This window comes from Sander vitreus, chromosome 2, assembly GCF_031162955.1.
Source record: "Sander vitreus isolate 19-12246 chromosome 2, sanVit1, whole genome shotgun sequence".
In the NCBI taxonomy this organism is placed as follows: domain Eukaryota; kingdom Metazoa; phylum Chordata; class Actinopteri; order Perciformes; family Percidae; genus Sander; species Sander vitreus.
In genome coordinates, this window is record NC_135856.1 from 2,263,261 (window position 1) to 2,275,354 (window position 12,094).

General features: G+C 45.6%; 1 protein-coding gene across 4 annotated transcripts in view; it reads right to left on the reverse strand.

Annotated features, from left to right (window-relative positions):
- Positions 1-12,094, reverse strand: part of kif16ba (kinesin family member 16Ba) — a 59,759-nt gene that overhangs the window by 30,137 nt on the left and 17,528 nt on the right. For all 4 annotated transcript variants that reach the window (XM_078272632.1, XM_078272622.1, XM_078272614.1 and 1 more), the window contains exons 8-17: positions 11,273-11,441; positions 10,260-10,391; positions 9,646-9,821; positions 7,109-7,174; positions 6,864-6,923; positions 5,278-5,397; positions 3,215-3,266; positions 2,477-2,614; positions 2,277-2,359; positions 208-296 (exon numbers count right to left, since the gene is read on the reverse strand). In XM_078272632.1, the coding sequence (XP_078128758.1) occupies positions 208-296; positions 2,277-2,359; positions 2,477-2,614; positions 3,215-3,266; positions 5,278-5,397; positions 6,864-6,923; positions 7,109-7,174; positions 9,646-9,821; positions 10,260-10,391; positions 11,273-11,441 (1,085 nt within the window). The remainder of the gene's footprint in view (positions 1-207; positions 297-2,276; positions 2,360-2,476; positions 2,615-3,214; positions 3,267-5,277; positions 5,398-6,863; positions 6,924-7,108; positions 7,175-9,645; positions 9,822-10,259; positions 10,392-11,272; positions 11,442-12,094) is intronic.

The window sequence follows — 12,094 nt, forward strand, 5'->3', positions numbered from 1 at the left end:
AGACACCAAGTGTGAACATAGCCTTAGGTATTTTGTTCTTTGTGAGTGCTGTATGAAAGCAGATAAACTTGATCAGAAGCTCTGAAAAGTAGAGAATCTGAAATCCTGAGGTGGGGGGGGTTTGATGCAGAGGGGAGATGCACTGCAGGGTCTGAGCTGATAATCGCATGCGGCTGATGTTTGGTGCGTTTGTGTTCATGCACTCACCCGGGGTTGTAGAGCATCACAGTGGACAGGCTCTCACAGGACTTGGACAGATCGGTCATAGAGAGGCTGAACGTAGAGAGCAGGCCACTCTGACGGGGGGGAAAAGTGGAAGGTCAGAGAGTCAGCAACAACATCACCGAGTATGTTTACATGCACACTAATACTCCCCTATTATTACAAATATGACAATACTCTGAATTTAAAAACAGGATCAAGTCACAGGTCAACAGCTTATTCCGTTTGGAGATTCAGAATAAGGCCTTTTAGCATTTTCTGTGCGATATGCCGGTATTACTCGGGTTTTAGAAGCAGAAGCATTCTTTGGACATCATTTACGCTCTTTTGTTTATTCTTCAGATCTTTTGGCCTAATGAGATCTCCAACAACGAACTGTACAAGAAAGCGGGAAGCCGGAGCATCACCAAGGGGATTACGCACAGACGCCTGAGATGGCTGGGACATGTGTTGAGGATGGAGCAGGACCGCGTCACAAAAGTCGCCTTAAGGTGGACACCACCTGGCAAAAGAAACCCTGGGAGGCCCAAAACCACCTGACCCAGAACTGTGACACAAGAGCTGGAAGAGATGAAGCTGTCATGGGGAGAGGCCCAACATGCTGCCAGGGACCCAATGCAATGGAGAGGGCTCACTGAAGCCTGATGTCCCATAGGGGATGAAGAGGAGTAAGTCAGTTTGTTTGTTAATTCTTAGTTATTTTAGTAAATGTCTTTACTTCTCTTCCTTAGTTACATAAGTCTGCCTGTCTGTGTTTGTTTTACTGTTGATTGTTATGTATTTATGTGACTGTTTGCTTTAACTGTCAGCTTTTAACCGTCTAGGTTTCTGCCTCAGTCTGCTGTATCGTTCGTCGTTATGCGTGTACTGTACGTGGCCGCTGCCGTGCTCCATGTCTGCTTGACTTTCAGTTTTTATGCATCTGTGACTGCCCGTTTGTCTGCTTCAATTGTTAAGTTTGTTCTCTAAGAGCCATTAAAAGTCATTTCTAAAAGCCTAACCAGGGACAAGGACGGCTAGAAGTCCCACATACGTTGCATCGGTTGCACTTTAGATGCAACAATGCCTAAATGTATCGTCCTTGCATTCAGAATCTGCGTCTCAATCAGGGTTTTTACAGCAGTTTGCGACAGTTTCTGGCCTCTTGCCTGTTTGCGGCTTACGGTCAGCTCTGTGCGTTGTGAAAAAGGAGAAACACAGCTAGTTTTAAACATGATGAACGATGGACATCGACAGGTTTTTGGCTATGCGCCGTTTTGGACAACGACGACCTTTTGAGGAACTGGTTGAAGGAATGAAAGAGGGAGGCTGTGTTCAAACGCGCCAACAAGTCCTCCACCGCTGGGACACTTGGGAAAAAATATGTTTTCCATGGCTGCATGTAAAAGGAAATATTAGTTAGATGCAACAATGCCTATATGTATTGAATATTAGTGGAATATTCACTTTCATTAGCCGTGTAAACAGCTAAGTAGGAAAAAAAAACGGGCAAAAACCGTAATAATAGGTGCATGTAAACATAGTCACTGTCTCAGCTGAAAACAGGCTCAGTGTAGTCTCGCTTTGCCAGACCTTCCTCCACAGAGCTGCAGAGGAGGGTCTGTCTAGTCCACACAGCATTCCTGGATGGGAGGACAACCTGCTCTGGTTTATTGGCATTTCTTTAAACCAATCACAATCGTCGTGGGCGGGGCTAAGCTCCGGACGGAGCCACGGTGCCTCTGCTAAATAGTCTCAGGAAGGAGCTGGTTTTGGTGGAACATGTGGACGTTCAGAAGTTGTTTTAGTCGTGCAACAGAAAGCTCAGATTGGACAGATAGTCTAGCTAGCTGTCTGGATTCACCCTGCAGAGATCTGAGGAGCAGTTCACCATAGTCCTCAGAAACCCACCGGAGGTTGGAACGCCAACACAGAGACAGAGGAAGGGGACGGGACATCCGGCCGAAAATGAGGGACATCTGGCAGAATTTTGGGCAGCAACGGAGCAATCCCAGAAGTGGAACGTCGTGGATATAGACTAGGTTCAGTCCAACCTTCAGAAGATCAAATCTTACCTTGCGTTTCTCCCTCAGCTTGGCCGCCTCTTTCGGATGGTTGAAGCGAAACATGTTGGTCCTGCCGAGCAGAATAACAGCACCTAGACGACAACACGACAGCAACTGAGAACAGTCCAGGACAGATTCCTCTTTCACGTCTGAAGATTAAACATTTAAGGCGGCTGATGAGACGTCAGAGGTTTCGGATTTCTCTGTACCTTGGTTGAGCGCCATCGGCTCCGTCACCTGAACGCCATTAACTGAACACTGGGCTCTGCCGAGCGGCACCAGGGTCACTTTGCCGTTCTGGCTCTCAAACATGCAGTGATCGCTCTCCAGGTCCAGACCGTGCAGGACTGCAGGAGGAAGAGACAACACAGGAGAGACGTGGAGATTACACAAAAAATAAATTCACTTCTGCACACCTACAAGAATCAGCAATGTAATGTCATTTCATTCAACTGAGAAAGAATATTTGTACATGTTTTTTTTTTGGTCATATTTCCATTATTTGGCTGATGTATAACTGCTTAATTACTCAAAGTATAAAAACTACAAATGGCAACTGCATGTTTTACTTCCGGCAACAAAAGCGGATTTAAAAAAAGGTTAGTGTTGAGCGAAACAGGTTTGAGGAAATCAAACATCTTTCGGGGAAAAGGAAGAACATCGTTTGACTTTTATATATCAACAACTGGTACATGAGGTTTGTGTGATGTATAAACATGGTATTTCTATATTAAAAGTAGGCATGTGGTCGAGTATTTGCAAATGTGTGTTTTCGTATCTCTGCTTTTCTGTGACAATTCCAGTTAAATGAAATAAGTGCTGTAAAACAGGTTTTCCTTGTTTTGTAACACTGTTGGTGTAATGGTATCTTCCACTGCAGCTTGTTCAAATTAATTCCTACTGGTTGTTGATTTAAAAAAAAAAAAAACAGCATTTGACAAACTTACTGATGTCCTGCTCTGTGGACGCGTCCTCCCTTCCCACGTATGTCCGTCCCTCCTGAAATGGAAGGAGAAAAAGATAAAGAAACACACACTGAGACTACATTTACATTGCTACGTTTTGGTTTAAAAAATGTCTCTACGTTGACGCCTCGCGTCCACACTACTGCGGCGTTTGAGCCCCTAAAACGGAGACGTTTGGAAACAGTGCTGCTCCCCGAAAACTCCGGGGTTGCTTTGTAGTATGGACGGACAGGGTCAGCCCTATGGTCCCACATTTCTAGGACATTTTCAAAATTAGGTCTTGTGTTCCTACATTTCTCTTCAATTTAAGCCCTATCCTCCCACAACATTTTTTAGGGTTAGGGGGATAAAATCTGATACAAATTTATGAAAAAGGAAATGTGGGAACATTTGGCTGTGGGACCATAGGGCTGTGGGAACATAGGGCTGTGGGACCATTGGGCTGTGGGACCATAGGCATGCTCCCGGACGGACACAAAGGGAGACATTTGGAAACGACAACGTTAGCCTTCTCATTGGGTCTTATCAGTCATGAAGGGTCCTTCCCTGATTCATTACGCCCCATAACATGACTCCCTTTCCTGGGGGAAAAAACAACATCCCAGGCTGACTGACTGGTTATTTCAACAAGGATAACAAATGACTACCGTTTGATCTTGTCTCCGTAGGCTTTTTTTTGCAACTAAACAACTACCACCAGCCCGACTATATAGTCCACTATAAAACACCCACAATGCACACATTTTATTCCCGTATACCACAATGCAACGCGGCCATGTTTTCCCGGAGGAGAAGAAGCACCCGCGAAAAATGAAAAGGAAAAATGGAGCGGGCTTTCGTTTCTTAAAGCTTTAGTGCGTAACTCTTTGATATTAATCAACGTCCGTTACAGTCAAGGCGTTGCCATATGGGTTGCTACAAAGCTAATTAAGACTATCAGCGCCACACAATCCATCAGCACCGACTGACACAGCTTCACGGCCAGCACGCCCTCAGAGAATGAGGGTCCCGCCAATCTGGCATGGGGACTATGTGACAGGGTGATAGTGACACTGGGAAATGTGGGCTGGATTTTATGTTTCAGTTTCCAGGGGGGGTGGGGAGAACATGTTATGTCTGAAAATGTTCAGTATTGTGTCCTGTTGGACTCTGATATGTTATGCACCGCAAGTGACAGGTTACTGTGCCTTTAAGGCTTACAGCAATGGCTTACGGAAGGGTCGTAAATGTAAGGTTGGCGGCAGTTGAATAAACGCAACAATAAACTATCCTCCCGAGTGTTCGGTTTGTTTACATGATGTTTACATGATGCCTCCGTCTCCCAAAATAACTGGAGCATTTACTGACGCAACCATGTTTTCAGCGTAGTGTCCGAAATCTGGTTTGGTCGTTCCCTCTATAGTTCACTATTTAATAAACACTACATAGGGAACAGTGAGTGACGGAACGGTTTCTAACACAGCTTTTACGTCATTTCAGAGTAACGACAGACAATCTGCTTCCTGTTAAGACCGGTACGCACATGCCCAGTGTGTGTGTGTGTGTGTGTGTGACTGGTCATGTGATACGTGTGTTGTCAGGCGTGTTAATGTGGACGCAGATTAGTTCTGCTACTGGAGCTAAAACTCTTTGTGTGGATGGAAATCCCTTTAGTCTCAAACAGCCTCTTAAAAGGTCCCATGGCACGAAAATAAGCAACGTGTCATAGGACCTTTAAAAATGAAAACGTGCTAGAGTAGACGTAAGCCCGACACCGACCTGACTACGGGGCAGTTGTTCTTTGCTAAGCCAGTAGGCTACACTGTTGGTTCCCTTTAAGGCTCTGCTAAACAGGATTTGGTAATCCTGAAATTTGGTATTTGGATCACAGTCATCCAATCCAATGTTCCTTTTAAAAACTGGCATAAAGGTAAGACGGATCAGGTGATCCTGGATAGCAAAACATGGGATTTCCAAAATCCGGATCAATTTGACCCAGATTACATTTTTTGAAAAACTGGGCCCAGATGATTCAGGCTCTGAAGCGTTTTCGGGGGATTTCGGACCTTCAGATGGTACAGGATGATGCCGGTACTGAGCAGGTCGTCGTCGATGCCGATGAGGTGGGGCAGCTCCGAGTCCAACACCACGCCGATCCCCTCTTTCCTCAGAGCCAGAGTCTCCTCCTGCACACATCACAGTCACAATCAGGTTTATCAAGTACGCTTTCACATAGGAACTATTTTTATTGCCTTGTACTGCAAATACCGCAAGAGTCAAGAGTCAGAAATATCATTCTGCCTGAAGACGGTCTAGTACCGAAACGCTGCCTATTATTAAAACTTTATATATTGTGTGTGTGAGTGTGCGGGAGTTTCTTTGCTATGAAATTAAAATGTACAATAACAAAAATGTGTCAAATTAAAAGAGCTGTACAGTGTTTACAATGAAGAGGATAGAATGTGCAAAATATTGACTAAAGAAAAATGATATCAAAATAAAATAATAAAAATAAGTAGACATTTGTGCCACATTTTACACACACACACACACACACACACACACACACACACACACACACACACACACACACAGCTGCTCCTGAGTTTAGGAACCCATGCTAAAGTTCATGCTAAAATAATCATCTTTAGGAAATTGATCTTAATGCCTTAATTAAAAAATGAGGAAAAATCCAGCCTTTAAGGACACCGATTGTCTTTGTGAATGAATAATGTATCATAAATAAATAAATGTTCTTCCTTAAAATACAGGGGGACATAAGTCAGTTCACCCCTATGTTAGATTCCCATAGAGGCAGGCAGACTTTTATTTTGAAAGGCCAGTTATTTCATGGATCCAGGATACTATGATCCTGATAAAGATCCCTTGGTCCCCCCATCATCACATACCCTTCACCATACCCCCCCATCATCACATACCCTTCACCATACCCCCCCATCATCACATCCCCTTCACATCATCCCCACCCCCACATCATCATCACATACCCTTCACCATACCTAGAGATTAACATGGGGTACTTTCCATAAAATCATCTCTCAATGCAAATCAAACCAGCTATTAGACTAACTGAAATACAACCATGGTCGGCCGTCAACCACTAAGGTCTATATAAAAGAGACTTCAGATACAGTATTAGGGGACCACTAAGGTCTATATAAAAGAGACTTCAGATACAGTATTAGGGGACCACTAAGGTCTATATAAAAGAGACTTCAGATACAGTATTAGGGGACCACTAAGGTCTATATAAAAGAGACTTCAGATACAGTATTAAGGGACCACTAAGGTCTATATAAAGAGACTTCAGATACAGTATTAGGGGACCACTAAGGCCTATATAAAAGAGACTTCAGAGACAGTATTAGGGGACCACTAAGGTCTATATAAAAGAGACTTCAGATACAGTATTAGGGGACCACTAAGGTCTATATAAAAGAGACTTCAGATACAGTATTAGGGGACCACTAAGGACTATATAAAAGAGACTTCAGATACAGTATTAGGGGACCACTAAGGTCTATATAAAAACATCCAAAAAGAAGCATGTCATAGGACCTTTAAACATTTTACAATTAAAGTCCACACACACAGTGAGCATGAGTAGAACAGGGATGATAGAAAAACGTACCTTGAGAATGTTCTGAGTCTCGTTCCATTTGTTGGTCCACTCTTTAGTCAGCTCCAGGACCTGCAAACACAAAAAAAACAAATAAAGGCTAAAACACAAACAACCGAACAAGTTCATCAGCAGAGCAGAGATCAACACAAACAAAGCCACATTCTCAGTTCACTTAAATCTCAAAAGATGGTGTAGTTTGGTGCAGCAGTCACCACGCTTTCTGGTGCAATAATTACATTTTTTTAAAGACTTACTCTGGCTTCATTTTGGTGCAGTTTCTCCTCCATACTCAGAGCAGTGGGCGAGTCCAGGAGAGCAATCTGACACACAAACACAAGCACAAACTGGGTTGTATCCTCAGTGACATTCATGCAGTGACTTTTTCATCATAATAATCAAGACTGTTAAAAGTTAGTAGCATGTTACTGACAACCGGATGTCATAAAGGGGTATAGCAAAATAAAATCCTCTAAAGCTGTCTCACGATTCCAGTCCAACAAGTACGTCACTTTCCCTCAAACTGCTTCATCCTTTTCTAATTTAGTTTCCGACGTCCCTTTGTCTACGTTCACACCTCAAGTCTTCGTGCTTAATTCAGATTTTTTGCTCAGATCTGATTTTTTGTTTGCCTGTTCCCATGACCTTTTAAAATGTGGCCTATATCAGGTTCCAGCGTGAACTAGTTTGCGGTTTCAAACTGACCCGCGTGCGCAAAAGAACAATAACACTGACATCAGACGCAGCGCGCTGCTGCACTGACGTTAGGGAGGTTATGGAGGAAGTCAGCATTTTGCTTTTATTTCAAAATGTTTGTGTAACGGCAGCCGTAACATTTAAGAGCATGAACTACTACGACTACCATTGTAGTCACTGTTCCATTTTCTTTATTGTGACTATTATTGCCACTGTTCATCACACCCCCAACCGGCGCCGTCAGACACCGCCTACCAAGAGTCTGGGTCTGTCCCAGGTTTCTTCCCGAAAGGGAGTTTTTCCTCGCCACTGTCGCTATAGCTACCGCTAATGCTTGCTCTTGAGGGAATTATTGTAATTGTTGGGGCTTTGTAAATTATAGAGTGTGGTCTATCCATCCATCTTCGTCTGCTTATCCGGTATCGGGTCGCGGGGGTAGCAGCTCCAGCAGGGGACCCCAAACTTCCCTTTCCCGAGCCACATTAACCAGCTCCGACTGGGGGATCCCGAGGCGTTCCCAGGCCAGGTTAGAGATATAATCCCTCCACCTAGTCCTGGGTCTCCCCCGAGGCCTCCTCCCAGCTGGACGTCCCTCCACCTAGTCCTGGGTCTTCCCCGAGGCCTCCTCCCAGCTGGGCGTCCCTCCACCTAGTCCTGGGTCTTCCCCGAGGCCTCCTCCCAGCTGGACGTCCCTCCACCTAGTCCTAGGTCTTCCCCTAGGCCTCCTCCCAGCTGGACGTCCCTCCACCTAGTCCTGGGTCTTCCCCCGAGGCCTCCTCCCAGCTGGACGTGCCTGGAACACCTCCCTAGGGAGGCGCCCAGGGGGCATCCTTACCAGATGCCCGAACCACCTCAACTGGCTCCTTTCGACGTGAAGGAGCAGCGGCTCTACTCCGAGCTCCTCACGGATAACTGAGCTTCTCACCCTATCTCTAAGGGAGACGCCAGCTACCCTCCTGAGGAAACCCATCTCGGCCGCTTGTACCCTGGATCTGTGAGTGTGGTCTAGTCCTACTCTATCTGTAAGTGTCTCGAGATAACTCTTGTTATGATTTGATACTATAAATAAAACTTAATTGAATACACTGATTAGGTCTAACACCTCCCTCTCCCTCCAGTGACCTGCTCCATCACTGTTCTCCATGTTGTAGCCTAGTCAGGTTTTTAATGTTACTGTCTGTGTCTCGGGATGACTCCAGCCAGCGCGTAAGTGTGACAAAATGTCCATGTAGATTGGCATAAAAGTGGCATCAAATCCGCCTCGGTTGTTCACACTGCGGCCGCATTGAACAAAAGATTTTTTTCTATTTATTTATGTCACTTCTGATAAGAGGACACATCTGCTGTTTTGCACAGTTTATAGAAATAAAGGAATAACTTCCACTCATGTGTCTGCAGCTTATTCTGATCCTGAGAACATCGTATCGTCACTTTAAAAAGGCGCCGACGCACCAACCCGTTTATCGGCCGTCGGACAGTCTGGCGGGGTCGGTGACTGGAGTCTGGTCGGTGTGTCCCGTGCCGTCGTCAGTCGGAGGAGCTGTCGGCTTTAATTTGGGGGATTGACGAACGCCTCTCAAAATCTTTTACATTTTTCCTTCTTCTTTTTTTTTTTTAAAATGAAGACAGATTCAGCAACTGCACGGCCCATTTCTCGCTTAAAATGTTTCCAGAAACACGTACGGGATCGCCAGACCCACATGACGGGTTCGTCCAATCAGCTGCCGGTTTTCATTTTTTTGGGGCGACAATACAGATTAGCGCCGCCTGCTGTTATGGAGACGTATTACGTCTCGCGCACGCGCAGAACGTACGCTCAAGTCAGCGTCGCTTCAGTGTGTTCTGATGCACTTTTTGGACCAACACGGGGAGACTGATCAGTCCGACTGGCTTTTCTGCCGTCTGGTTGGTGTGTCAGAGCCTTAAGATGGTGTATCGTATCAAATCCTAAGTTGAGTCCATCGTTACATCCCTACCTTTTCAACCATCCTCACTCAACATCTGTTAATCTGAATCCTGAGACAGGAACGGCGACAGCAGCAGAGTGAGACCTGCTGCAGACTCTTTGTAACCGTCTTATCGGTCCGGGTTTGTTTACCTGGTTGCCCTGAATCAGCAGAGCTTTGAGTCGGGCGATTTCGGCCCGCAGCTCTCTGATCAGCCTGACGTTGCAGTCCTCGTTGATGGTGGGTTTGTTGATGATGTTCTTGGCTCGGTTAGCGTATCGCAGGGTGCTGAGCGTCTCGCCGTAGTTCACATCGGCGGGGGAAACGGCTGCAAAGAGAAACACATGCATCAAATAATGTTTTTTACAGACCCGATCAGTGGTGTAGTCTAGTTTTTTGTAGTGAGTACACTGTGATTTTTCCCTCCCAGCCTCATTCTCGCCCGTGTCCCAGAGCGACAACGCCATACATTTTTTGTAACGTTGTCGCGTAAAGCATCAGCCTCATCTGGCTCATTTTCGGTAGTTTCTGTAACGTTAACGTCAGCTGCAGTTTTCCCTGAAGCTGCAGTAGCTTCAGGGGCAGGCTTACGAAAATGCTGAGAGTGTAGTTTGAGTTGGCTTTCATTTCATATCTGCTTCAGTGACTCACATTAGTTCATTTTCATGTTTGCAAAGAGAATGACAGTCAAGTAACTGTTTTTGTCACCGTGATTCGGTCTCTAAGATTTGAAACGTGTGTATGTGATTTCATGTTTTCGTCTCACTGGCGATCATGATGGTCTTGGAGTTGCCGCCCAGGCTGTCTTTCAGCAGCCACGTCAGCACCGAGTCTCTGTAGGGAACAAACACCGACTTCTTCTTCAGGTTGGTGTTCACGCTGTCCTGCGTCATGTCAGCTGGAACAGAAAACAGGAAGACAGATCCTCCAGTCAGCAGGAGGATTAAAGGTGCTCTAAGTGATGTGACGCGTTTTTTAGGCTACAACATTTTTTGTCACATACAGCAAACATCTCCTCACTATCTGCTAGCTGCCTGTCCCCTGAACACACTGTAAAAAACATCTCCTCACTATCTGCTAGCTGCCTGTCCCCTGAACACACTGTAAAAAACATCTCCTCACTATCTGCTAGCTGCCTGTCCCCTGAACACTGTAAAAAACAATCTCACTATCTGCCTGTCCCCTGAACACACTGTAAAAAATATCTCCTCACTATCTGCTAGCTGCCTGTCCCCTGAACACACTGTAAAAAACATCTCCTCACTGTCTGCTAGCTGCCTGTCCCCTGAACACACTGTAAAAAACATCTCACTATCTGCTAGCTGCCTGTCCCCTGAACACACTGTAAAAAAAAAAAAAAAAGTGGTCTCTGTAGACAGCCCAGGCTCCACAAACGGCAACAAAAACAAACTGCACCACCAAACATAAACAGTGTTCCAGCCAATAACAGACAAGGAGGAGTTGGTTTAGTCATTAGCGTGCATTGTGGAAGTAGCCTACTGGCTAACGCTGCTGCGGTGATGGCTCAACCAGCTCCTTCTTGTCAGTTATTGGCTGGACGACTGTTTGTTGTGTTTGGTGGTGCAGGTTGGCGCAGTTCGTTTTTGATAACCATGAAACTTAAAATGTGGTGGTCTTATAAAGCCATCAGGGTTGGGCACTTTGTGTGCATGACACGGAAATAAAAGGATCAAATCAAAATGTAAAACACAAAATATAGACAGATGAAAATGTAAAAAAACAGATTTCAGATCATCGTCATCTTCTTCTGTTTCTGACCAAGTGCAGAGATGACGTTGCCCAGGGTGACCAGCGACTTGTTGATGTTTCCTCCTTCCTTCAGGCGGACGCCCGTCGCTCCGGTGGCGTCGGCTCGCTCGCTGCCGGCCAGATCCACCAGGTGGATCTTACTGAGCGTCTCGCTGGGCATCTCTGCGTCGAACTTGGCCTGACAAAAGACAGAGAGCGGGAACCATTTGTCTGAGTTTTGCTGAATATTAAAAAGGTGCTCTACGCGATGTCACGCCTTTTTTAGGCTACAACATTTTTTGTCACATACAGCAAACATCTCCTCACTATCTGCTAGCTGCCTGTCCCCTGAACACACTGTAAAAAACATCTCCTCACTATCTGCTAGCTGCCTGTCCCCTGAACACACTGTAAAAAACATCTCCTCACTATCTGCTAGCTGCCTGTCCCCTGAACACACTGTAAAAAACATCTCCTCACTATCTGCTAGCTGCCTGTCCCCTGAACACACTGTAAAAAACATCTCCTCACTATCTGCTAGCTGCCTGTCCCCTGAACACACTGTAAAAAACATCTCCTCACTATCTGCTAGCTGCCTGTCCCCTGAACACACTGTAAAAAACATCTCCTCACTATCTGCTAGCTGCCTGTCCCCTGAACACACTGTAGCCCAGGCTCTAACCACAGAAGGGAGGGGGAGGGGACGGGATGAGGAGGAGGGAGGGGCGAGCTAGCCTCCGTTTTGTTTGAAAATACTTTGAACGTCAACAAGAAGTGACGTCACCCAACATCGCTTAGAGCACCTTTTAAAAAAAAAGGATGCAATAATGGCTTGTTGCCTTCAGTAAAAAA